The sequence below is a fragment of the Mus pahari genome, chromosome 1, assembly GCF_900095145.1.
Source record: "Mus pahari chromosome 1, PAHARI_EIJ_v1.1, whole genome shotgun sequence".
Lineage (NCBI taxonomy): Eukaryota > Metazoa > Chordata > Mammalia > Rodentia > Muridae > Mus > Mus pahari.
Genome location: NC_034590.1, coordinates 69,102,919 through 69,128,725, shown reverse-complemented (window position 1 = coordinate 69,128,725; position 25,807 = coordinate 69,102,919). Strand labels below are relative to the sequence as shown.

The following is a 25,807-nucleotide window of genomic DNA, read 5'->3' as shown; positions in this document are numbered from 1 at the left end:
TATAGTTTGACACAATTCCCCAATGAACACAATCTACCCTCAGTAAGTTAACACCAGTGAGTCACAAGAAAAGAACGTGAAGTTACAAGTAGCCCTGGGTATTTGTTGGATCACAGTGACTTGGGCCTGTTACCAAAGAGCTCCACCTAACAGGGCATACATGTCCTGAATCTCTCTACACACCATGTCTCCCTCCCCAGTGAACACCTCTATCTCCTGGGGAGCTTGAGAAAGTAACCAGGACAAAGCTGATGGATGCTAGGCCTGTCCCCTTCTCCTAACTACCACGGCGATCCCCCCTCGGAGCATCTGGGCTCACAGATTGGGGCGGGGACTAGGCACAGCACTGAGCAGTCTCTTTGCGACCAGTTGTTCCTTTAGAGCCCCAGTCAACTCCCACACCCCATGCTAGGGTACACCTCCCACATCCAGTACAGGGGAAGGCCAAAATTTCAAGGGATAGTGTTTGAACCTTACAGTTGTAATAAAGTTTAAAAATACCAATTTAGCACATGGCTATTTCCTATCTACAAGAACATTAATTGTATCAATAACTGTGCCTTGGCACCAGAAGAAGGTAGCTAAGCAGTCTCTGGCCAGGGTAAGAAGTAGCTGTGCCCTGTCATCTAGCACACCGTCCCCATCCCTCTTCTTCCACTGCCTTGTGCAGGGGGAAAGGTGCATGAGAGAGATAAGGTGCAGACAAAGCCTACAGTCCTTGCACCACCCACTAAATGCCAACACACACACCCATACTCTCCAGATGCCCCCTTGAAGCCCTGCTCTGTTGCTGACTTATAGCTAAGGATGACCATGAACTCCTAATCCTCCTTCCCACTCCTCCCAAATACTGCATTGTAGGTGCCACCACTCTCTGATTTGTGTCCTGAATTTATAAAACCCCATTCCATGGGGCTTGAGGTGAGTTTGGTGCAACAGCCTTGGCAGGACGTTGTTTAATCGACACCTAGCTTAGAATGAACACTCAGTGACATCATTATTTCAGCAGGTCCTTCCTGCTGGGTAGACCTCACCAGAATGGATCTGAGCAGGAAACCTCTTCTGTTCTGCTGGCTCACCTCCCAGAGACATCATGGGTAACGACCACAGGCCTTATTTTCCCATCAGGCCCTGCTTTCTCTTACTAAGGTGACCTTAAACATTTCTGAGGGCTCTGTCTTCCTTGGCCTCGCCAGGCTGTTGTGAGGAGAGGGGGTTAGGTGTGTGGCAGGTGCCTGACTTGTTGCTCGGAAACACTTGGCTCTTTGTTGTTAATTTCTTCCCCCTATCTCCTCAGAAGGAGTAATACCAGTGATGTCTGTCACTTGCGTATTGTAATCCACAAAACCACGTGACAAATGAAGAAGAGAGTGTGCGAGAGTGTGAGTCAGGGCTGACGGGTGCTTCCGTGAAGACCACGACATGGTGCCCGTGCCTGTGATCCTGACACTTGGGATGTTGAAGAAGGATTTCCAAGTTTTAGCCCAGCCTGGGCTACATTGTGAGACCCTGTCTCAAACAACAAAATAACAAATAAAGCAGGACTGGAGGGCTGGGGAAAATCAGTCAGTAGATAAGTGCCCTTGTGCAAGTATGAGGTGGTGAGTTCAAGTTCCCAGACACACAGCATGAGTGTTTGTAATGCCAGCACTCCTATAGGTAGATGTGAGGCTGAGATAGGAGAATCCCTCCAGAAGCCAGAGGCCCAGCTAGCCTGTCATATACAGTGGGGAAACAGTAGAGAGACCCTGTCACAATGTGAAAAGTGAGGACAGACTCCTAAGGTTGACCTCTGACCTCCATGCTCACATTGTGGTACATGTACACACACATTCCCACACAGGAGTGCACACACACACACACACACACACACACACACACACGCGCACACACACAGTGCTGGGGATGAAGTTCCCTTGATAGAGTGATTGCCTATCATGCAAGAAGCTCTGGGTTTGAATTCTAACACTGCATCAACAGGGTTTGCTGGCCTAAGCCTGTGATCTCAGCACTTGAGAGGTGGAAGAAGGAGGATCGGAAGTTCAAGGTCATCCTTGGCTACTTAATGAGTTTGAGGCCAGCCTGAAATATATGAGCCCCTGTCTCAAAAACAAAACAAAACAAACAAACAAACAACAACAACGACAACAAAATAAAAAGAAAGCAGAAACCCTGCAGAAAATCCACCACCTTCCACTGGTAGCAGGAGGGGCTTTTCTACTGGGCTCAGCTCTGGGGAAGCTGAGGGCATAGACATAGACGCTGTGAGATACTTCCTCTTGTATTTAAGATTTTGAAGAAGTCTAAGCCTTAGGTCAGATTTCTCCCTTCGATGCTTTGGTTCGTTATGAGTGAATGACATCAAGTTCAGCCTTGGGGAGGAAGTACAAAGCCAGTGCTGGGTGGACTGGGTGCTGGTCAGTGCTTCAGTTTGTGTGAGGCTCTAGTTCAGTCCTCAGAGCTATGGAAGAACACGTGCTGCAGACTCAAAGCTGCCAGATGATGTGACTGACACTGGGAACAGGTGACCAGAGTGACTGAGCCCTGCTGCTCAGAGTTGCTTTTGTGATGGCCAGACTGAGAAAACTCTAACAGGGATGGTTTGACTGTCTATAGTGCTGGGAAGTGAACTCAGGGCCTCGGGGCTGCTAGGGATGCTCCCTATGCCACCAGTCCTTCTAATTGTATGTTTTAGACAGAATCTCAGTAAATGGCTCAGGCTGGCCTCAAACTTGCAGTTCCCCTATCTCAGACTTGAAAGTTATTTCAACCTGTATTTATCTATTTTGTATGTGTATGTGAGTCCCTCTTTCTTTCTCTCTTGAATGAGTGTGTGTGTGTGTGTGTGTGTGTATCACTGAAATATCACCATATATAAACATATGTACACACGTACACACACATATACCACCACCACCAACAACAACAAAACCCCAAAGCCAAAACAAACCAAAACCCTGCAGAAAATCCACCACCTTTCACATTCCTTATTCACCTTATTCACTAAGGTGAATAAGCCTAATTTTTAATCTGTAAAATGTTACACGAGGATTTTTTTTTTTTTTGCTTCATTTCCAGGCTTGGAAAATGTGTAATTGTAGTAATATATAGAATTCTAGCCAGGATGCCAACATTAAGATCCAGTGGACAAACACAAACTACTTGAATTTTTGAGTTACTTAAATTCAAATTACTTGAATTACACGAAGCCAAACTGGAGGACTTTTAGAGTAGCTGACTTCTTGAGCGCAGGCTTTTTAGACTTAATACAAGCCCCGTTAGCAGAAATGGAAAGCTCAGGGAAGACTGAGAGGGCTGAGGAAATGGCTCAGTGCTGAAGAACACTCAAGGCTCCAGCAGAGGACTGCAGTTGCTTTCCAACACCCATCCTAGGTGGCTCACAGCTGCCTGTAATTCTGGGGGAATGATGCCTTCTTCTGGACACACACACACAGAGACACAGACACAGACACACAGAGACACACACAGACACACACACACAGACCCCCCCCCCAAGGACCCACACACACTACACATAATAAAGAAGAAATGAAAATAAGGGAGAGAGAAAGGAGTGAGAACCACTTATGAGCGCGCTCTCCCAGGAGGCCCTCTCTGAAGCCTTCCTGCGGGGCTAGGATACAGGCTCTCTCAGTTTCTTGCATTCCCCGATTCTACTTGGTTCAGGTTGTATGTCACATTCATTGTCCATGTGTGTTCCCATCATGGCTGTAGTCATTGTCCATGTGTGTTCCCATCATGGCTGTAGTACTGTCCTCAGGGATTCAGGACCTAGCCCAAGGCTAACCAGGCTCTGAGCGGGGTCAAAAAGCTTGTGAATTGGATAAGGCATCAGTGATGAAACAGGGTGATTCTGCCTGCATTTCCAATTGATGATTTTACTTCAGAGCATTCACCGTAATATGCCTGTGTGTAAATATTTTTTTTAAATTGTGTTCATTGATTTGTATTGGTGCATTGGTGTTTTGCCTGCATGCATATCCAGAGGTCCCTCTAGAACTGGAGTTACAGATAATTGTGAGCTGCCATGTAGGTGCTGGGAATTGAACTCTAGTTCTCTGGAAGGACGGCCAGTGCTCTTAACTACTGAGCCATCTCTCCAGCCATGTCTAAACAATTTTATGAAGACTATGAAGAGATTCCTCTTTGTTTGCCAGCTGCTCCCTTGAAGCCTAAAACTCCTCCCAAGTCTATGGAGCTGCACTGTCTCTAACACATCCAGGACAAGGCCGGGAAGGCTGTGTGCAAGCAACACAGACAGGCAGCAGAGTGGTGAGGGACAAAAGCTCCAGGCTCTTTATGTCTCTGCACCTCAGGCACAAGGCAGGGCTCTGCCCACCTGCTGTGCGACCCTTGCCTCTCCTGCTGTGGAAATCACTGGTAGAATGAGGGCTGTTGATGGGTGTGGGTTGAAAGCCTGAACTGGGAAGTGATGGTGGTTTTTAGGGCATAAGAATGGCACCCCCATGAATGGGAGAGGTGCCCAGTAAAGCTGCTCTAGAGAAACTCCTCACCTCTCTTTCTTCCATGAGGAGACAATGATTCTACAGTAGCTTGCCAGCCGGGGAAGAAGGCCTCACCAGAGCACAGCCCTGATAGCACCCTGACCTCAACTTTCCAGGCTCCAGAAGGGTGCTAACCAGCCTACTGGATATGTTACTTCCGGCCACTGGGATTTTTGTATAGCAGACAGAATCAGGACAATGGCCTTGGAGTAGATTTTATTATGTGCTCACAAAACCACACTGGAGATCAGTTCTGTGACGGTTCCACAGAGTAAATGATAAAGACAAGACATCCTCAGGAGATATCGGTGTGGGAATGGAAATGTCTGAATGATACCGGGGTCCTCTGGAAGACTCAGGATCTCCTGAGGGCCAGCTGTACCTAGGCACTTTCTATACAGCATCTAATTCAATGTTCCCCTGCTTGAGATGTCACACTACCTTTAAGTTCTACTTGTGAAGCAAGGGCTCCAGAAGTGAGGAGGCCTTGTGGGGACAACAAGTAGCAGAGCTGCCACTAGAATCCGTGTCTACTTGGCTCAGAGGCCAAGATGATTCCCACCAAACTCCAGCAATAAAAAACAAAGATTAATATATTATATATGAAAATATCCTAAGGTACACTATTTTATGTGCTCACTAAAACATTAATTAAAAAAGAAAATCCAGATAAAAATAATAAGGGGCTAGACTGTAGCTCAGCTGGCGGAGTGCCTGCTTAGTTAGCACGCATGGGTTCAATCCCCAGTGTGGCATAACCTGGGAGTGGTGGTGCATGCTTGTAATCCAGCAAAGGGAGAAGGAGGCAAAGGATCGGAGGTTCAAGATCATTACCAACTACATAGCAAGAAGGCAGCATGAGCTACATGGGATTCTATCTCAAAAAAATAATAAAAATAAATAATAAAAAATTTTAAATATTAATTTGTGAAAAATCTATGACCATTTCCTTCCTGCATGGCTTTTAATTAGTGTGTGTGTGTTTGTGTGTGTGTGTATGTTTGCATGTGTGCGTGTGTGGATGTGGGCACTTTGTATGCATGCAGATACCACAGAGTACGTGCAGAAAATCAGAGGATAACCTGTAGCACTTCTAGCATGCAGATCTCTGGTATGGAGCTCAGGTTGTCAGGCGCAGGGGCCCTGTTAGGTCTCTAGTCGGACTTCTTTAGCCAGGATCTTTATCCTCTGGGCCGTCTTCCCAGCTCGTGACTGATTCTTTGAAGGGCAAAGAGGAGATCAGTGCATGGCTCAGGAAGATTGACGTTGGAAGGAGTAGCAGAAGTCATTGTGGAGGGAGGTGGCATCATACAGGGCCTTGGCACAGTTTAGGAGGCAAAAGGAAGTCCTTAGAGAAATGAAAGCAGGGCAGGGACTCAACCTTCACGTTAACACTTGGGTCCAAGCACATCATGTTGGCCTAGCTGAAGAGACTTGTCCAGAGATCTCACTGTCAGTTATCCGTGAAGCCAAGAGGTAGGTCCATAACCCTGGTCTCCCATCCCTCCAAGGGGTAAAAACAGAGCTCACACTCAAAGTCACAACACCTATGCTCTGACCAGAGCTCCATCATGTCTCCTCCTGAGAAGTTACTTTTCCCTTGGCCAGGTCTTGTGCTTACACACCTGTGGCTCAGTGTCTACCCAGCAGGTAGTCACAATGCTAAAACTGAATTCCAGTTAGGCTGCGTTCTTCTGCTATAGTAAACACCACGACCACAATCATCTTGGAGAGGAAAGGGTTTAAAATTCTCCTCACAGCTGCAGTCATTCAAGAAGGGTAGTCAGGCCGAGAACCTGGAGGGTAGGAACTGAAGCAGAGACCATGGAGGGACACTCCTTACTGGCTTCCTCTCTCTGACTTGCTCAGTTTGCTTTTTCATACACCACCCCCCCCTCCCCTTTAATAACTGACCAGGGATGGCGTTGCACAAGTGGGCTGGGCCCTTCCAAATCAATTAGCAATCAAGAAAATGCCTTATGGGGGTATTTTCTCAGCTGAGGTTTCCTCCTCTTAGATAACTCCAGCTTGTGACAAGCTGACAAAATAAAACTACCCAATACAGTTTCCCACACCCACATCAGATGGCTCGAAGTCGCCTGGAACTTGATCTCTGGGGGATTTAATGGCTTCTTCTGGTCTTCTAATGCACTTGTTCTGGCATGTGCATTATACCACCCACATACGTATACACATAATTACAGTATTTTTAATTATTTACCCTTTGTGTGCCTTGGTTCCTCATTATAATGAAGATAATAAGATATTTAGGTGATAGATTTATTGTAGATACTAAGGTATTATACATAAAATATGGCTAAAGCACCTGAAACAGTTTCCAGTTTTGTGAAATATTACCCAATCATGTCATTACTGACAATTTCATATGTAATAAGGAAAGCAAATAAGAGAAAGATTTGGCTGCCTTCCATGAAGACTCCTGGCATAGAAGATGAGTGGCCAGTATAACCTTGGCCCCTGCAATGAAGATAATGCTTTGGAATTTGACTGCAGCAGTGTTAATGAAGGGGACCACCCATGGGATGTCGGTGTTTGGCATGGGTCCCAGGACCTATTCAAAGGCAAATGATGCTGTTTCCTTTCTGCCTTCTCCCCAGTAGCCTACGAGCTTGCCAGCACAGCATCCTTAACTGTGCCTCCATCTGCCCACACCTTTGACCCCAGCAGAGCCTGGTTAACAAATAACAAGCATGTGTGTGTAGTCAAAGCCACCATTGCTGCATTCCACATCACTGTCCCCTTGACTGTGTTCTTTCTGCCGGAAACCTTGCCGAGCACACAATCATCTGTCACAGTAGCAATGTCCCTTGCCATCTGCTGATGTCCTCTGGCTGTATCAAACATCATAGAGACCCGCCACAACCCAAACCATGCCCATGCCTTGCTCAGATGCCTCTGTGCACCTCTGGGGCTAACTCTCCTCCCACCCCTGCTCCCCAGGAGAGTGTTTGAGGTTCACCACCCCCACCCCTAATTGCCTGGTCATGTCTTCTCTCTGCCTCTTCTGAGCCTCTGCTCCGCACCCCAAACCACAATTCCTTGAATTCTGGCATCTCTGTACCTTTACCCACAGTGTTTCCCTACCATGGTGGTCTCCCCAGAGCATCTCACACCCAAAGATGCCAAGATTCTTTTCTCATGTTCTCACAGTCTGACTCTGCAGCACTTCTCATACATGGGCCGCCTCAGGCCTTGAGCCGTGTCTATCTTCATCTGTGAATTAAACGGGCACTCAGGAACTGCTCTCACTTCCCCATGCCTCCTGAATCTCTCTTCCTCCTTTCTCCCTCACATTTTTTCGTGGTTTCCCCGAACACTCCCAAATGTAACCCAAATTCACTAGACGAGACCCCAGTTTTCTGTAACATCTATTCTTGTTTGTAAAGATGTCCTGAAAGAGCTTCTTGCCACCCAGTCTGCTGCTGCTGAGGGAGACCAACCAACCCCGCATCATTTTGTATGCAGGTTGTTGTCAGCAGCCTTCTACCAGGCTTCCTTTCTGCCTCAGATCCACCCAAGCGCCTTGTACAAGCACCCCATTGCCACACCCAAAGTTTCTGTCACACTCCTCTTGGGTCTGGTTTTGCCTTTCCACTCTAAGCTACTCTCTCATGTCTCCTGAGTTATTTCTTTTTCTTTTAAACCAGACTGAATTTTGTATATTTTTATTTTTATTTTCTCTCTATATATTTTACTTATTCGCTTTATATCCCACCCACTGCCCACCTCCCGGTCACCCCTCCCACAATCCTTCCTCCACCCCTCCTCCTCTTCTCCTTTAAGCTGGTGAGGGTCCTCCTGGGTATCCCCCATCACTACCCTGGCCCTTCAAGTCTCTGCAAGCCTAGGCCCTTCCTCTCCCACTGGGGCCAGACAAGGCAGCCCAGCTAGGAGAACTTATCCCACAAACAGGCGACAGCGACAGCAGCGTTTGGGATAGCTCAGTCCTGAGCTATTTCTCACGCCAGACAGCCCCATGCAGTTTTCTTCTGGAGAAGTGAGTTAGGGTCTCCTTCTGTAAACACAGGCTGACTCTGACGTCAAATTTGCAGCCCCGCTTCAGCCTCCTGAGCTGGAACTACAGATGTGTGCCACCCAACCTAGTTGCCCTGTTTTGTTTCTGACCTTTGAACCTCGGTGACTATTTTTTTTCCCCTTTTCTCTCCTTTCCAAATGCTGTTATTATATGGTTACCTCTGGGCAGAGGAGGTTGGCTGAGTTCAGGGACAATCGACATTCAGTGTGGTCTCACACACATGCCTGATCTCTGGGTTTCTGGGGGGCAGCGCCCTTTGGTTAGTTGCTGCCCATTTGCTAGCCTGATGTCAGGGTTCCTGGCCCTCCTGAGTGCTCACATGAAGTCATCCCTCTCCATGAGGAAAGTCAGTCACCATTGTTCGGAGACACCTCCTTGAATACGTCACCACAGCACTAACTCCCAAGGAGTAGGTCTTCTAGTTCATTACTGCTGATGAGAATCTGTAGATTTTTATTTTTCTGGATAGGATGGCTTCTTTTTGTCTTTGGGACAGGATTTCTGTCACTCTGTCCTACTTTGCTCTTAGTTCTGGACTGTTGTAGGGAGCGGGACCCTCTGTATGGAGGATGGCTGGGGGGGGGGCGGTCAGTACTCACAGAGGTTAGCTCCCTCAGAGAGTCAGGCTGTCCCAAGACCCAAGAGGAGTGGCAGATGGAACAAAGCTAAAGGACAGAGGAGGTTAACAGGGAACAGAGGACAGTGAAGCCATAGGAGCAAAGAGATGGGGGAGCAGAAAATATTCTATATCATATTCTTCTAAGGTGGCTATATTAAATATATTCTTTTCTCTTCTTTTCTTTTCTTTCTTTCTTTCTTTCTTTCTTTCTTTCTTTCTTTCTTTCTTTCTTTCTTTCTTTCTTTCTTTCTTTCTTTCTTTTTGAGACAGGGTCTCCTCACCATATAGCATAAGCTGGTCTTGAACTCAAAATCCTGCTTCAGCTAGCCAGGAGTTGGATTACAGGTATGGGCCACCAGACCAGCCTTTCCTTCTTTTCTTCCCTTTTAAAAATTGAGACAGGGTTATATTGTGTATCCCTGCCTGGCCTGGAACTTACTCTGTAGTTCTGACAGGCTTCACAGTCACAGAGATCCACATGATGCTACCTCCTGAGTGCTGGGATAAAAGGTGTGTGCCACCATACCTGGCCTCTAGGATTTTTTAAAAAATACATTTCTATATGTATTTCAGTGAAGGACGCTTCTTCTAAACATAGTCATGAAGAAAGTGTTCGTAAATGCATTCTGGAATATCTGTATCCTTCCCTACATATTCCTCTAATGTTCCCTTCTCATCTTCTCTGCCCTTCCCCCCTTTCCTGTCAGTGTCCTTCCTCTGTTCCTCAGTGTCCCTGGACTGAGTCAAATGGAGGTTCTACCACTTGATGTCCCCAATGATAACAATCCTTTGAAGTGTGACCCAGCACCAAAGTCTCAGTTAAACAGACTCACTTGCACAGTTCAAGGACAGCGAATAGACGCCATTTGTCAGTGGACATCTGTGGCAGTATGCCAGTGTCACACTGGGACTGTCATGAGTTAATGCAGCCATCTTTGGAAAACACCACCTGCCTTGAGTGGTTGATTTTGTTTGTGGGATTGGGGTCTCTCCACTGCTAGGGTAGCCCCACAGAACTACCTCCATAGCCCCTTGAGCAGGTTTTTGCTTTTGCTTTTTGTGGTTCAGGTTAGGTTTGAACTTTCGACCTTGCTTCAGCCTCCCACATCAACACAGCCTCTACAGACAAGTCCTAACCCCACAATCCATTGCCTCCCCCACAGTGTCCTACTAGACTCTCCCTTCTAGCCCCATTCCCCCTCCCCCGTCCTCTGATCTGACTGCCCACCTAGTTAGTGCAAAGCCAGGGACCTCCTCTTCACCGCCCTCTGGCCACCCACAGCCCTGCAGATCACTGGGTTACTCTGTCCTTTGCAGCTGTCAGCTTCCGGGAAGCTCTCTGAGCTGGGGCCTGGCTCGTTCACCCACAGGGATTCTAGAGCACCTCTCCAGGGGCTTATAGCACCCTCTATCTCAGGTTACAGAGAACCTGCTTCATTTGCCACCTTCTCCCAGTTCATGGTTTCTACAAAAAGAAAGTGACACATATATTACGAAAGGATCAATTCTCACCCAAAATACGTAGTTGGGATGCAATTCCCATGCAATGTCTAGATTAATTCCAGTTTAATGATTTGTTTTAAAACATTGCTCCAGGTGAGCCAAGCCATACCCTCGATTTCATCTCTCTGGGGTCTAACATCTAGCATCATGCTGGGCTTAGTTTCCTTAGCTTTCTAAACACTACATCACCTTTTACTTAGTAGTGGCTCTTTGAAGTTTAAGCAGCACTTAAGCAGAAGTGTGTGCGAAGTGTCACTCTCCTGACTTTACAAAAAAGAAAACCAGGGCCCAGAGATAAGAGATACACCCTGAAAGAGCTAAAGTCAACATATCTTGTTCCAGAGCCCTTGCTTTCTATCATGTAAAGCCACTTCTTCTGTGACACTTTATTTAAGGCTATGGGTTGACAGGCAGCTTGGTGAGTTAGCCCGTGAGGTCCACCTTCATCCCTAGTTACTGGGTGATCTTCACAGACTGACTGATTTCCCAAATGCTGAGCATCTTGTATGCGAACGGCAGCAATCCCATAAATAAATAAATAAATAAATAAATAAATAAATAAATAAATAAATAAATAGTGGCATAGGCCTATAATCCCAGCCACTAGGAGGTAAAGGTTGGAGACTAGCAAATCCTAGCCTTACCTAGGCTATAGTAGGAGTTCAAGGCCTGCCCAAGCAACTTAGTGAGACACTGTTTCAAAATAAACAACAGGAAAACAAACAAACAAACAAACAAACAACCCCTGGGAATTTAGCTCAGCGGTAGGGCACCTGCCGCGCCTGCTTGGGGTCCTGTATTTGATTCCTAGTACCACAATAAACAAAGAAACAAATAAAGCAAAACAAAAAATAAAGGCTTTAATGGGGAAAGGTGTATCAAATGCCTCAGACACAGTCGGGTTCAATAAATGCTAGCCCCTTGCTTGGTCCCACACTACCTGTACCTGCCTCTAATCCCCGTGTTGATGAACGGTTCCTACTTCCTTGCCCTAAAGCAAAGCGCTTGCCGTGTGTACATTCAGAAGATTGCTCACTCACCCAAGAGACAAAGCAGAAATAAGAGCACATGAGCTTCCCCACTCTTAGATATAGCTCTTAATCGATCTTCCTCTGCTTGATTGGAGGTGTGGGGTTGTTTTGTTTTGAGATTTCTCAGAGTAGGTGTGCAAGGGCTTACCCACAGCCCTGTGCAGTTTGCTTTATCTACAGATCGTAATCTGAGCTCTTCTCTCATCCATAAGCCTTCACTCCACCCTCAGGCACCAAGCTACAGTTTTATGGTTCCTTAAAACCCAAATCACCATCAAAAGACCTGGGTTTTGTTGTTTTTGTCTGTTTTTGCGACAAGCTCTCTATAGACTTGGTTGCCTAAGAATTTGGTATAGCCAAAGATAACCTTGACTTCTGGTCTTTTTGCGTTGTCGCCCAAGTGCTTGGAGTCTAAGCATGTGCCATCACGCCTAATACATGTGGCGCCGATGATGAGATCCAGAGCGTTGTGTACGCTAGGCAAGCAACCCACCAATTTAGGCACACACCATGACATGTGTGTAGAAGTCAGAGAGCAACTTCCAGGAGCTGGTTGTCCCCTTCCATCACGTGAGTCTTAGATAATAACATATCAGCTAGAGCCTTGAACTTCCCAGCCTCCATAAGAGTGGGAATTAAATTTCCGTTGTTTATAAATTACCCAGAGTGAGATATTTTGTTATAATAGCTCAGATGGACTAAGTCCCGGCCCTGTGTCAGCCCCTAGAGAAACAATGTTTCATGTTTTACAAGGTAGAAAACAATTCTCAATTAGCTTTGCTTAAATTCTGGAATAACTTTGGAAGAGTTCACCCTGGTGGGCAACTCCACCAGGTGGAGTTAGTGCTAATTACCCAAGGAGGAAGAGAAGAGCCTCAATTGGTGCCTCATTCCAGTGGGAACACTTTGTTAGCTCTACTGGGACCTTAGCCTGATTGGGAATGAGCCCCACTATGTGTTAGTTGCCCCAGACTTCCACCCTTTGCATTAGGCAAGCCACCTGATTGAGATTTACAACCTTAATTTGAAACCTTAATTGTAGGCAACCAAATGACCTGCAAGCCACTCCCTAGGGTGATTTTTTTTTATATTGATTTCATTTTTAAAAAGAGCACATGAATGGCATACCTTTTATTGGCATTTAAAATTTTAAATTACATTTTATTTATTTGGGGTAAATGTATTTTTTTCATTAAAAATGTGTTTATTACATGTGTGAATGTGCAGGTGCCACAGCACCCAGGTGGGGACTCTCCTTTTACCATGAGAATTCCAGGCTTTGACTGTCAGACTTGGTAGCAAGTACCTTTACCCAACGAGCCACTTCTGCTGACCTTTTAAAAATGGGAATCTGTGGTGTCCCGTGAACCCATTGTTATTGGCTGAGGTTTGCAATCGCAAGGTTAAGAGATTGCACAACCCACCACAAGGCAAGCATGGCTCCAAAGTGAACACAAAGAGTTGGCCCACGACCCAGCAGGTGAGATGGAGCATAGGCTGCTGACCTCTGCCTCACTATGGCTCAGGCCTCCATCCTAGCCAGAGTTAGACAGGGCAATGGTCAGACTCAGACTCTGGCTCACCAAGGCCCCAGAACTCATCTGGCTCTAGGTTGGGGCTCAGCTGCACTTGGGAGTTGGAGTGCCCACTGTGAAAGTGGGAGGAACTGCAGAGCAGGTCATGCAAGTGTCCAGGCTTGCTGGACTCAGGGCTGGAAGACAACAGTGCTAAGAAGTCCCTAAGACAATAGATCCCAGGCAGCCAAGAAGCCAGAGAGGCAGCTGTTGACAGGCAGCAGGAGGCAGGAATGGCCTAAGGGAGAGTTGGAGCAGTTCTGGACTCCCAAGCATCTCTAATCTTAAGGAAGCTTTTATGAATTATTACCTACTTAAGGCACACCCACACTCACTCCCATGCATGCACGCACACACGTGCACACACACACACACACACTAACATGATTTCCACACGCAATCAGCTTAGTAACATCTAAGTATTTTCTTATACAGACTGACTGATCCTAATCAAAAAATTCGACATTCTCCAAAATCTAACGTTTTTTGAGCAATGACTGGGTGCCTCATATAGTGGGAATGTAGGTGCTTTAAAAATATTGTACAGGGTGGAGATGACTTAGAGGTTAAGAGCACTGGCAGCTCTTCCAGAGGCCCCACATTCCATCCCCAGCACCCACATGGTGGCTCACACTCATCTGTAACTCTAGTTGCAGGACGTCTGGTGCTCTCTTCTGACCTACTTGGACACCAGACGTGCAGTGGTACACAGACACACATGCAAGTAAGATATCAATATATATAAAATGAAATTGTTCTTGGTTCCAAGGATTTTGGATAAAGGATAATCAACAACCTTTATTTGCTTCAGTTTTTTTTTTCCAAGACTGGGTTTCTCTATGTGGCCCTGTCTGTCCTGGAACTCACTCTGTAGACCAGGCCGGCCTCAAATTCAGAGATCTGCCTGCCTCTGCCTCCCAAGTGCTGGGATTAAAGGTGTGCACCACCACTGCCAAGTTCTTTTTAAATTTAAATTTACATTGTTTATTTAGTTAGTGCACATGTGTATCTGTGTACATAAGCCCACGCCATGGTATTCATGTGGAGGCGAGAGGACAGCCTGCAGGAGTCAGTTCTCTTTTGTGACTACAAGCATCCTGGGAACCAAACTAATCTTCTCCAGACAGTTCCACAAACTGGGGACCAAGTCTTCAAACATAAGAGCCTATGGTAGCCATTCTCATTCAAACCACCACAATGTGCTTAGCATTCTTTTAAAGAAAGCGTTTACTTTCTGTGTATGCACGACGCCTACAAGTATGTTTATGTATCTTGTGGCTGCAGATACCCATGGAGGACAGAAGAGAGCACTAAAATGCTTGTGACTGGAGTTACAGTTGGTTATGGAATGTTTGATTTATCTCCTCCTCCTTTTTAGAAGGCGCTAAAGAGTCAGAACTGGAAAAAGCCTCAGCCATAATAAAAAGGCACTGCTGGGGATGTTGCCCAGTTGATAGAGTGCTCGCCTAGTGTGCACAAGGCCCTGGGTTCAAGCACCAGGATAAATTAAAGAAACATGGTAAGGAGCACTTAGCTGTAATCCCAGCACTTGGGATGTAGAAGATCACAAGAATTATTGGAAGAGTTTGGCAGATTTGTCAGTTGATGTGGCTGATGTCGGTTTGCTACCCTGTAACTAGCTGTCATTGTTTTGTGTAGCTGAGGCAATGCAGAATAGAGTGAGGCCAATGGTTTGGAGGTAAACAGGTAGATAACTTTGCACCCAGCACTGTTCTGAATACTGGGAACATATCATATCGGGGACCAAGACACTTTTCTTGTCCTGATGCTGTCTGGACCAGGCTCTGGGTTTCTGTCTCATGATGGCCCATGCGGCTTGCTCAAGGCACACACTTCATGGGACAATTTGCTTCTTCAGGTTCATGAACTGAAGAAACCATAATTCTGCTGGGAAGTTGGAGGGGAGGTGATTATTTTTTTTGGGGGGGGGAACACAGGATCACAGTAGATCACAGTACAGGGACTGAAGTTACAGAAGGATGGGGACAGTTTTCCCAAGAGCAAGAGGAGACCAAGAGACCTTTTTAAGACCAAGAGGCCAAAGAGCTGACAGGGCCCGGTAAGAGCTGCAGGTAATGTTAGGATATTTGGACTTTATTCTATAGGTAGTGGGAAATCACAGTTATTACTTGGAGAAGGATGGTGATAGTTTTGAGTTTAGGAACAGGTCCTCTGGCAGCCATCACATAAAGAAGAAGTTGTGAGATGGGACAAGACAATCCTTTCTTCAGGCCTGTTAGAGCACAGGGAATGAAGGCCTCCACGGAAGCAAGACTGAGGGAATAGGGAAGTGGACAGAGTGTGACCACAGGAGCGAGTCACTGGCCAAATGTGACAGGATGGGACAACTGGCTGTTAGTCGGTTGTTCTTTCTTTCTTCAGCAAACTGAGTCAGTGACTCCGCATATCATCCTCGTGGTAAGGAAAGCACCAGTGGAGAAGCCAGCACGCTAGCGGAAGTGAGAGAGTCAGTTTTAAAACACACTGAATTTGAGATCCTTGTGAAATATCTGATGGGGCTGCTCAGAAGGTCATTTGGATGAGTTCTTTCCTGAGAGAAGCCGGTTTTGTTTGGTGACAGCCCCGTTCAAACTCTTCCCTAGACTCTTCTCCCAGTCTCCACAGATTCTCTGTCATGGTCTCTGAGCTCCCACGGTAACTTCTTTCCAAATAGTTGTAAATGGGTATCCCTGGGTGAAAGTTCTAGAAGGGATATTTATTGTCTTCATGATAAGAAAGGACAGCTTCTGATGTGCCTTCTGCCCTTGCCCTTGCCCTTTCTCCTGCTGCTAATCACAGTTGGATGCTCAGACAAGCAGCAGCTATCCTGTGCCTGGGACTCAAAGCCTTAGAGTAAGAACTAAAGACTTTCTACGTCGGGCAGATGAGGTAGGAACTTGGACCCTCTACTACTTGAAGAAAACAATTCCATTCTTTAGTTAAGATTCTGGAACAATTCTTCCATTTGATGTCATTTCTAGCAAAATATGATCTTAATTGGTTCAAGAGCCAAAGCCCTGGAGACAGATGTGGGTTGGAGATTGAGATCCAAGCCATTGTGAAGGTGGTAACTGAGGTGCGTGGCAGATGTAAAGAGGCACACACCTGTAAATGGTCCTTTCGAGTTCAGGGACTGAGAGGGCTGGCTCCTAGGTGATGTTGAAAGGAGGCGTGCCTCTTCCTAGGGCAGGAATCCTTAGGTTATTTTGATATTATTGACATTTCTATAATCTCATTCAAAATGAAACGATGCATTTGGGGTTAATCAGTGACCCCTTGACCCCGGGACATGATTTTGTTATCACATTCAAGGTGCTTAAGCAAAGCTTTGCTGGCTCTGGTCCTGTGTAGTGATTATCTCCCAGCTGGCACATGTGGGGTTCAGGTGCTGATCTGGAAACCTCTGCTCTCCTTTGTTTCTCATAAATCAGTGAGCCCTGGATTTCCGGCCTGAAAAGCTGGTGGAAGAACAGCCTAGGGCTATGGTGCAATTTAACAAGACCTGGACAGCCTTCATCAAAATTATTGCCACAGCCCTTTGACTTGCCTGATTTTTCTCCCCTCCAAGCCTGGAAACATGACCTGCCTATCACACATGTTTGGACATTTACCTCGCCCCCTCTGCCCCCTTTGTTTTTGCTGGGATACACACAGTAAGGGTGCATAAGGCCAGAGCTTTCAATCCTCTGGCTAATGGTTGTTCTCCCCCTGCCCCCACCTCTGCACACAACACTCTAAATGCCTCCTTCTGTTTGCCTTTCTCTTGCCCTTTCAAGCCCTTGCATGCTGTTTTCTTGCCTAGAAATGTCTCTCCACACATTCTCTTACAGAGTGCCCAGCTCATAGCACCCAGAGTCGCTTTCTGCTTTGCCCAGCAGTTGGGAATGGCTAGAGCCCAGCTCTCCATCTTGTCCCTCTCCCTTAACCCTTTCTTCAGGTTAATTACAAATCCTACTGAGTTCTTCCGTGTGCTGAGAATCCGGGAAATGTGTGCTTCATCAATAGTGTGGTTCACCCACTCAAGAGCTTCAGGTCTTGCCCAGTTATGTTGATCTGCCCTTCCTTCAACAAACGTACCCCATCAATGTTATCTGCCCTCCCTTCAGAAATGTACCCACATCAATGTTATCTGCCCTTCCTTTGGAAAATGTACCCACATCAGGCTCTTGCTTAAGACTCTTTGGGCTTCAAATGGAATCGCTCCTGCAGATCTGCCAAGCCTTGTTTTTCCATATCAGGTGGAAAGTGAACCCATCACAGAGCTGGTCCTTAGCCTACAATCTCCTCATCAGCTCAACTCAGACCTCCTTTCTCTGAGCTCCTAGAGGACCAGCTAGGCACAGGAGATACAAACGTGACCCTCTCATTAGACTGCCTAGGGTCCCAGCTATTATCCAGATGCCCTAGGGAGGTAATTTTAGTTCACCAGGTCAGTTTCACCATATGGATCAAAACAGTACTTGAGTTATAGGACTGTTAGATTTCAAAATTATTTAGGAGCAGAGTGCATTAGGTACTAGGGTTGTTACAGTCATTTGGATCCATGGGGGATGTAAATCTGCTTTGAACTCTTCTGTTGCCTACCACACTATCTGATAGATGATAGATGTTTATTAAGCATTTGTTGCAATACTAGTTTGGTAGCTTCCTTCATTAGGGTGTCATGTTGCGTTTCATTTTGGCAGTTAAAAATACAGAAGTATTGCTCTCCTACTGTGCCTTCCCACCCCTGAGCTCAAGTCTTGGTTTCCAGTAGACATCCAATTCATTTTTGCCAGTTCCCACATAATATGATCTTATGTGAGTGTTCGTGTGTGTGCTGATACATGTGCATGAGTGTGTGTATGCAGGCCAGAGGTAAACTTCAGGGGTCACTCGTTTTCCATATAGAGAAACAAAGAAAAACCAAGCATACTGTTGAGTGGACTTCTTTGTCATTTTGGGAAGTAGTAGTCTGTTGGAAGCTTTCAAAGCTGGGGTTCTTTCTGTTAGTTGAAAGGTAAATATAGGAGCTGAAGAGCATGCTTGGTGGTTAAGAGAACTGGCTGCTGAATTTCCAGCACCCTTTTGGCAGCTCACAACTAACTGTAACTCCAGTTGGAGAATATGATATCCTCTCTGGTCTCCTCGGGGAGTACATGCACAGATACATACAAGCAAAGCACTTACACACATAAAATAAAAGATACATTAAGAAAACATTTTTTTTCGAGACTGTTTCTCTACATAGTCCTGGCTTTCCTAGAATTCACTCTGTAGGCCCAGCTGGGTTTGAACTCAGAGATCTGCCTGCCTCTGATTCTTGAGAGTGCTGGGATTAAAGGCATGAGCCACCACTGTCTAGCTTAACTAATATATATATTTAATAATTTTATATATATATAAAATACAGAGGTACCTTGACTTTCAATGGTTCACCTCTGATAGACCTATTTGAATGACATCCAATAGTAAATAATGATGCTCATCTCTGACCCCCTCCCCTTTGGTTGCAGCTCACCAGACTCATTTAGAAAATAATAATTGTATATCCCTGTTCTGCACAGTGTGGCCAGGCAGAATCTTGCAGGCTGGCTCCCAAAGTATAGGAAGTGTCTCTAGTCATGGTGTCATGTAAGTGTGGGATAAGAACGAAGGGCAAAAGACTCCCAAGTGTGAAAGTCAGGGAGGTTTTCAAGGAGTAAAATTTTAAAGAAAAGTGGGGGAGTTGGGCAAATTTAGGAGCTGAGCAGCATCTTCATAGCCTGGGGAAAGTTTGATAGAGCCGACCCAACACACAAGGCAGCAGGGTGTGTCTATTATTTTTAAGTTTTTACATGAAGTCAGTTCTCTCCTTACGTTTTACCTGGGTTCCTGAGATCAGATTCAGCCTGCCAGGCTTGCATGGTAAATGCCTTTAGCCAAACCCGTTGAGCCTGAAGGTTGAGATGTATTCCAGTTCTGATGCTGGACGTGGTAAGAGGCCTGTGGTTGACAAGGGTGTAAAGCTCACTAAAGAAGGCAGGAAACACTGTGCATAGCCTAAAGGGAAGCCACAAACTTTTTAGTACTTTACTCAGTGTATAGTTTTAAAGGATCCCAACACCTGGTTTTCTGTACATTCTGAGTTGTTGTCCCTTTCCTTTGTCTGTACAGGACACTCAAGAGTGACTTCCTGGGAATCTCTGGAGCTGCCTGGGGGTATTGTTTCTAGTCTCCTCGTTTGAGGTCCGTGGTCAGAGTTAGACACTGAGGCGTCTCTTTGTGCAAGTTTAAGCTTGACAGAGAAAGGTTTCTTCTCATTCTTGCCCCAATTAAAACAGACCGCCCCACACTAATAGAGGCTTGATCCCATCCTAACCGAAAAGAGGGTGCTGGAAGCCTCCTCTCTTACTTCACCGGCACGTCGGGGTTGGCCGGGCTCCCCCCGCCCCTTTTCCTAACTCCTCCGGCTGATAACAACCTCTCTCACTTCTCCGGACGCCCACCCAGGGTCGCAGAGCTACAGAACACCCCGCACCATCAGGATGAGCCTTTTGCGCCTGCCCCGGGAGCGGTGGGTGGGACTGGGCAGGGGGCGGGACGGCCCAGAGGCTCGGTGGGCGTGGCTCGCCTCTGGGCAGGTTCAGTGACGGCTCTAGCCCCGCCCCTGCCCTTTGGGAAAGGGAGGAGGGAGGCGGAGTGCGCGCGTTGCCTGAGCCGGCCCGAGAGCGGCCGAGCAGGCTGTGTGGGGCGTCAGCGCGATGGCTCCGGCTGTGGACCGCAAAGGCTATTGGGGCCCCACGACCTCCACATTGGACTGGTGTGAGGAGAACTATGTGGTGACCTTGTTCGTCGCCGAGTTCTGTGAGTGGAGCCTGAGGCGGGGAGCGAGGGCGCGCGCTGAGGGGGAGACGTGTGGGAGAACGCGGAGGGCGAACCTGGCGGCGAGGGTAGGCTCCAGGCCGGGCCCGCGAGCCGCAGCTAGGCGTGCGCGGCCGTGGGAAGCCGGGGAGCCGACGTGGCCGCCGGTGGTGCCTGGGCTGGCTTCAGGGGGGCCTTCAGGTTCGGGACGAAAGGGACGTACGAGCCGCGCCTGGACCTCGGATGAGAGCGGGAGGCGCGCCGCTGGGAATAGGAGTTCTTACCTGAGCGCGGCCGCTGCCAGGCCGGCCACTGCCCGCCCTGAAGTCGCTCGGGGCTGAGGAGGTCTCTGCCCGGAGGGCCCGACTGCTGCCACCCGGCCTCAGCTAGCCGGGCACAGAGAAGGGGACGCTCGCTGGCTTCATTCTCCCTCCGTCTGGCAAACTCTTCAGGGGCCTTCCCTTCATCTGTCCGTTCTCGGGAGACCACTGACTTCCAGGAGACAGTTACCGTTTCTCAGTGTCGGAGCCTCCCACCCCCATTCTCACTCCTATTGCCACCCCTACCCGGTGCCTTCTACTAGAGATCACTGTTCATCTTGCCCCAGAGGTGGTAGCCAGGGCACCTAGTCACTACCTTCCGCAGCCGCTCTCCCAAGAGACTTTACCTCTCCCTGCTTCCCCACTGCATCTAGCTTATCAGACTTTCTAGGGGTTAGTGGTCATCTGAGGACACTTATTTCTATGAGAGCACTTTAGGAGTTCACGACTTGCTGCTGCTGGACCAGCATTACTAGCCAGATTAGGGTTTTCTCGGGGTGTGTGTGTGTGTGTGTGTGTTTTCTACATGATTATTCCATCCAGGCAAGAAAGAAATCAGCCACTTCTTCCACCCGCTTTGGTTAGCTTTTGAGAACACGGCTTTTGATCGCCCTTTTTTTGGTTTCTGGCAAGGAACAGAGAATAGTCTTTGGTTGCTACTGCCTTCTTTTGAATGGATCCACTTTATTAGGCCGTGAGGCAAAACTCTGAGCTAACGTTCTGTTCTTGAGTTCTTCTGGAGGATGAGTTTCAGGCCAGATGATCCCACAGAAAGTCTTGTAGTTTTTCAGGACGTTAGCCCCATGCCCTTGAGGCCATGATTTAGATTGAGTGTCAGAACCACTAGTTTAAATAGTTTTTATACAGTAAAGGAGAAAAAATGGGCAAAGGGGATCATTTATAGGATAATTACTTGGCAATCCAAACATTGGCAAAGGAAGCACTTTGCCTGTTAGTTTTTAGACAGTTTTGGCAAGAGGCTCATGACCGCCAGGGAGACTTAAAATCATGTTCTTTAAGCTGGAAGTGTGTAGCTTTTTAATTTTTTTTCTCTTGGGGTCTTCAAATATTGGATGGGCTTGGAGTTCATTCACTTTCTCTAGATTGTAGAATTAGGTGCAGTGGCTATAATAAAATAACTGCAAGGGGAAAGATTTTTGTTTCAACATAAGACAAAACTTTCTAAGCAGTGATACTGGCATGGGACAAGTTGGCATGGGATAAGAGCAAGAGCCGTTTGTCATTGAAAGTGCTAAAATAGGCATCACTCACTTAAGTCATTTATTTTAGGAGGAATCATGTAGTAAAGGTACAAGCCTTTTGCAGTTTTATTAATCTACATTAGTAATAAAAACTTTTGGTTTAGAACCAAGGTTTTAGATTAGAATCAAAAGAGAAAACTGGCAGTTGAGTCATGTGAGAACAGTTGAACTGTGAGAGAGGAAGATACTAGTGTTTTGGCAAATAGCTCTGAGAAATGGGAAATGGTTTACTTCTTCATGTCCTCAGAAAAGGAAACTGAGTAGACTGTAGGAAGGTTTAGACATAGCAATCAAAGGGGTTGCAGGAAGAGGGTAAATGGATGTGTTGGCAGCCCTTTGTGCACTACCTTGGGAGAAGATGACCTGAAGGAAGTTGAGACATATTGTCTGACCGTATAACTTAGTGGTAGATATCGTTATTTGGAGTGTGAGGATTTAGCCTTTGAATATAGTATGCAGATTTAAAAGGGTGAGTGTATTTACCTACAATTCCAGCACTTAATGGGTAGAAGCAGGGAAATGAGGAGTTCTAGAGCAGGCTCTGCTCTATGAAACACTTTCTCAAAACAAAACAAAACAAAAAACAAAACAAGCAAGCAAGCAAAAGGTGATTTATAATACCATGTATTCCTGACAAGGGTAGTTCTATCACGTTTACATTAATGAGTTTTAATGATAGTATTACCAAGGAGAGCAATATCTAAGTACTCAATGTTTACCATAGTTTAATATGTTTATATCTCTTTTGAGTTTGCAGTAATTCTATGAAGAAGGTATTACTATTCCCATTTCATAGACTAAGAACTTGAAATGTTTGTTAATTTTTAATTTTTAGATTGTTCTGTTTTGAGAAAGGCTTTTAGCCCAGATGCTCCAGGGGTTCAATGTGTAATAGGCTGGGCTGACCTCAAACTTTTGATACTCTTCCTGTCTTAGCATCCCAAGGCTGATATCACAAGAGTGAGACTCAATCCCTGGGAATAGAGTATATTTCTTTTATTTTTGGTTGTAAGCCTAGCCTTCAATGGCTGAACCATCTCTCTAGCCCAGGAGCATATGAAGTAATTTATCTAAGCTTGCAGTAAGTTGTATTGAAAGAGTATTCAGGTTGAGATTGCATTCTAAATCTATTATGTACATTTGTTTCTCCATCAGTTATTTTTTTGGTCTTGCATTCAAGGAAGAACAGACATGAAATTCTCTATTATCACAGAAGACAAACTGGGCTACCATTCAAGTTATTCAGCCATCTTTTGCCATTCAGTGTGTGTATTTTGGGTAATAATTGAGCTTGGGGAACTATAGATGTGGCAGGGGTAACTCTCAGTCCTGAAAGGCTATCTTTTAAATATCAGCCCATATCGATTAGAACTTTTTATTTGAAAAGATTGTAAGGACCAGTGGAAAGGGTAGAGATTCTTTAGTTAAGAAATAACAAGCCCCTCAATGTGCCTAAAGTTGTAGGGGTAAATGGTTCCTGTTTTATATGAGACTATCCAAATAACAATGCAAGCTAGAACTGGGCAAAAGATGCTTTGTTTATGTGGTAGAGGGAGTGTGCATGTGCCACGTTATATGGTGACCAGAGGGTAAGTTGCAGAAGTCAGTTCTTTGCTTCCACCATGTGGCTTCCAGGGACCAAACTTAGTTTATCAGATTTGGTGGCCCTAAAGCAATCTTACAGTCAATAGTTGAAAAGTTATAGTTGTTTTGCAAACTTTAAAAGCTTTTGTCAATCAGGACTGACAAGATGGTTCACTTACCTGCTGCCAACCTTGATGACCTGAGTTCAATTCCCTAAACATACACGGTGGGGGAGAACTGACACCCACAAGTGGTCCTCTGACCTCTCCACTTGTTCCTCTGCTACCACATACACAAGAATGTTTTCTTTGTAAAGTAACTTATCAAATGTAGTTTAAACAGTGTTTGCCTTCTCATCATGTAATGTGGAATGAATGTATTTCTTGTGCATTGACAAATTCTGAGTTTGGATAATCTTTTATTTGTAAGAGTTTTATTCTTTGTACTTTCTGGATTGTGAAAATATTTCCAAGACTTCCTTTAGTTAGAATTGACTTAGTTTTGTTTGCTGTTGGTCAGTGTCATTCTTCTGGGTTATCTTTACTGTTTTCCCAACAACTGTTGTGTTCTTTAAGTTGGTAAGTTTGCCTTAACTAAGTTCCTCAGGCAGCATAGCTTTAGCCTCTTAAATGATAGCAGCATCAATATTTCCATGGTTTTCTGTTTCTCTTGTATCTCTGTTTACATTTGTTTGGAATTTCTATCAATTGAAGTTTGTTGGTTGTTCTTTCCTCACTGTTGGCTAGTTATTCAGTGACTTTGAAAGTAACCAACTTTGAAAGAATTGGCTTAGTTAGTTACACACAAAAATATTTATGTAGTTATATGTAGGTTGAAGATCTAGCAGTGAAGATTGTAGTATATTTAGTTGGTTTGGTTTTATTTACCTAAATTCCGTCAATCTAAAATATGTACATATTGGAGCTCTGCTTGCTACATGAAGATTGTCTGTGTATTAATAATTCTCAAACATTCCTATTAAGAGGATGAGGCAACCCTATTTTAAAAAGAGAAATTAGGTATGAAAGAAGTTACTGCCTCAATCTACCACATTACAGAAAGTGGCATTTTAAGTACTAGGCGTTTAATGGAAGAAATATTGCCTAAAGGAAAAGGAGAGTACTAAGCTTTTTATTGACTTAGAGAAGAAATTACTCAATCAAAAATTATTTAGGGATCTGGGTGTGGTAGCTCATGTTTATAATTCCAGGACTTGGGAGGTAGAGACAGGTGAGTCAGAAGTACGAGACTATTCTTAGTTAGTTTGAAGCCACCCTAGGCATTGTGAAACCCTGCCTTTAATTTTTTTTCAGGATTTGTCATTTAGTAAATATCTTTTGACCTCTTTAGTCATTGACTCAGAGTGTAAAACTCTTACGGATAGGCAGCTCTCTGTCCATATAGTTGGAAAGGCCAGTAGATACTTTCCCCCCAAGACTAGAGATTGAACCTAGAAATGCATGCATGCTGAGCTATATCTATGTATTTATACTTAAATTTCCACATTTAAATTTCTACATTTCTATGTGTCTATCTGTCCCTCTATATATGTGTATATATGTGTGTGTATGTACGTATTTATCTCTATCTATCTATCTATCTATCTATCTATCTATCTATCTATCTATTCATCCATCCATACCACTGATCTAGAACTCAACTTTCTGTTTTTTATTTTGAGACAGAATCTCACTAATTTGCCCTAGCTAACCTTGAAGTCACTATGTGTAGTTCAGACAGGCCTTGAACTTAGCCTTCAGAGTAGCTATGATTGCAGGCCTGAGATACTAGGTCTGTTTACACTGCTCCTTTCAAGTGAAATTCATTTAAAAATGTATTTGATAGAAGAATGTATAAGAGTTACATTTTATAGAAGTTATTTTTCAAAGAGCTAAAGAATATTTTTAAATTCTTAGTTATGACTTTATCTGAGGAAGATGATTGGCTACCCCTTTACTGATGGAAAGAATGATTGGCACTCACCGTCTCCCTTTTGTTCTGGAGTCGGGATGGTTTGAGCTAAGTATTGTATTTCCTAATGGATTTGTTGCCACTCTTTAATCCTATTTATAGGACCCACACAGAAGGAAGTAGGCAGCCCTCAGTCTCCATGACTGCTATAAGATTCACTTAGATAGGAGAAAGGTGTTTGTTTCTTTTCCTAGGTAGCTCAGCATGAAAAGCTTTGACTAGACGTCTCTCATAAATATGTCACTAGGGGTATCTGCTTTCTTACTTTTTTTTTTTTTCTTTTCCTTTTCTTTTTTTCAGGGTTCTTCCATTTTTCTTGAAATAAGTGAGTAGTCATTCATTAGGAGTTTTTTAGTCCTGAGTATTTGTGGGCTGGCAGATGTGACCTTCCTGACACCTTAAAGAAGATACTATTTTGTTAAACTTCTTATTTATTTATTTATTTAGTATGTGTGCATATGCGTATGGCCATCAAAGGACACTTTGCAAGAGTCAATTCTGGTTTTTTTTTTTTTTT

The 25,807-nt window shown here is 45.2% G+C and overlaps 1 protein-coding gene across 1 annotated transcript in view; it reads left to right on the top strand.

Moving 5' to 3' along the window:
• Nucleotides 1–19,975: 19,975 nt before the first annotated feature.
• The window catches only part of Acer3 (alkaline ceramidase 3), an 81,975-nt gene continuing 76,143 nt past the window's right edge, over nucleotides 19,976–25,807 (top strand). The window contains exon 1 of the mRNA XM_021212938.2: nucleotides 19,976–20,156. Within this exon, the coding sequence (XP_021068597.1) occupies nucleotides 20,054–20,156 (103 nt within the window). The 5' untranslated portion in view covers nucleotides 19,976–20,053. The remainder of the gene's footprint in view (nucleotides 20,157–25,807) is intronic.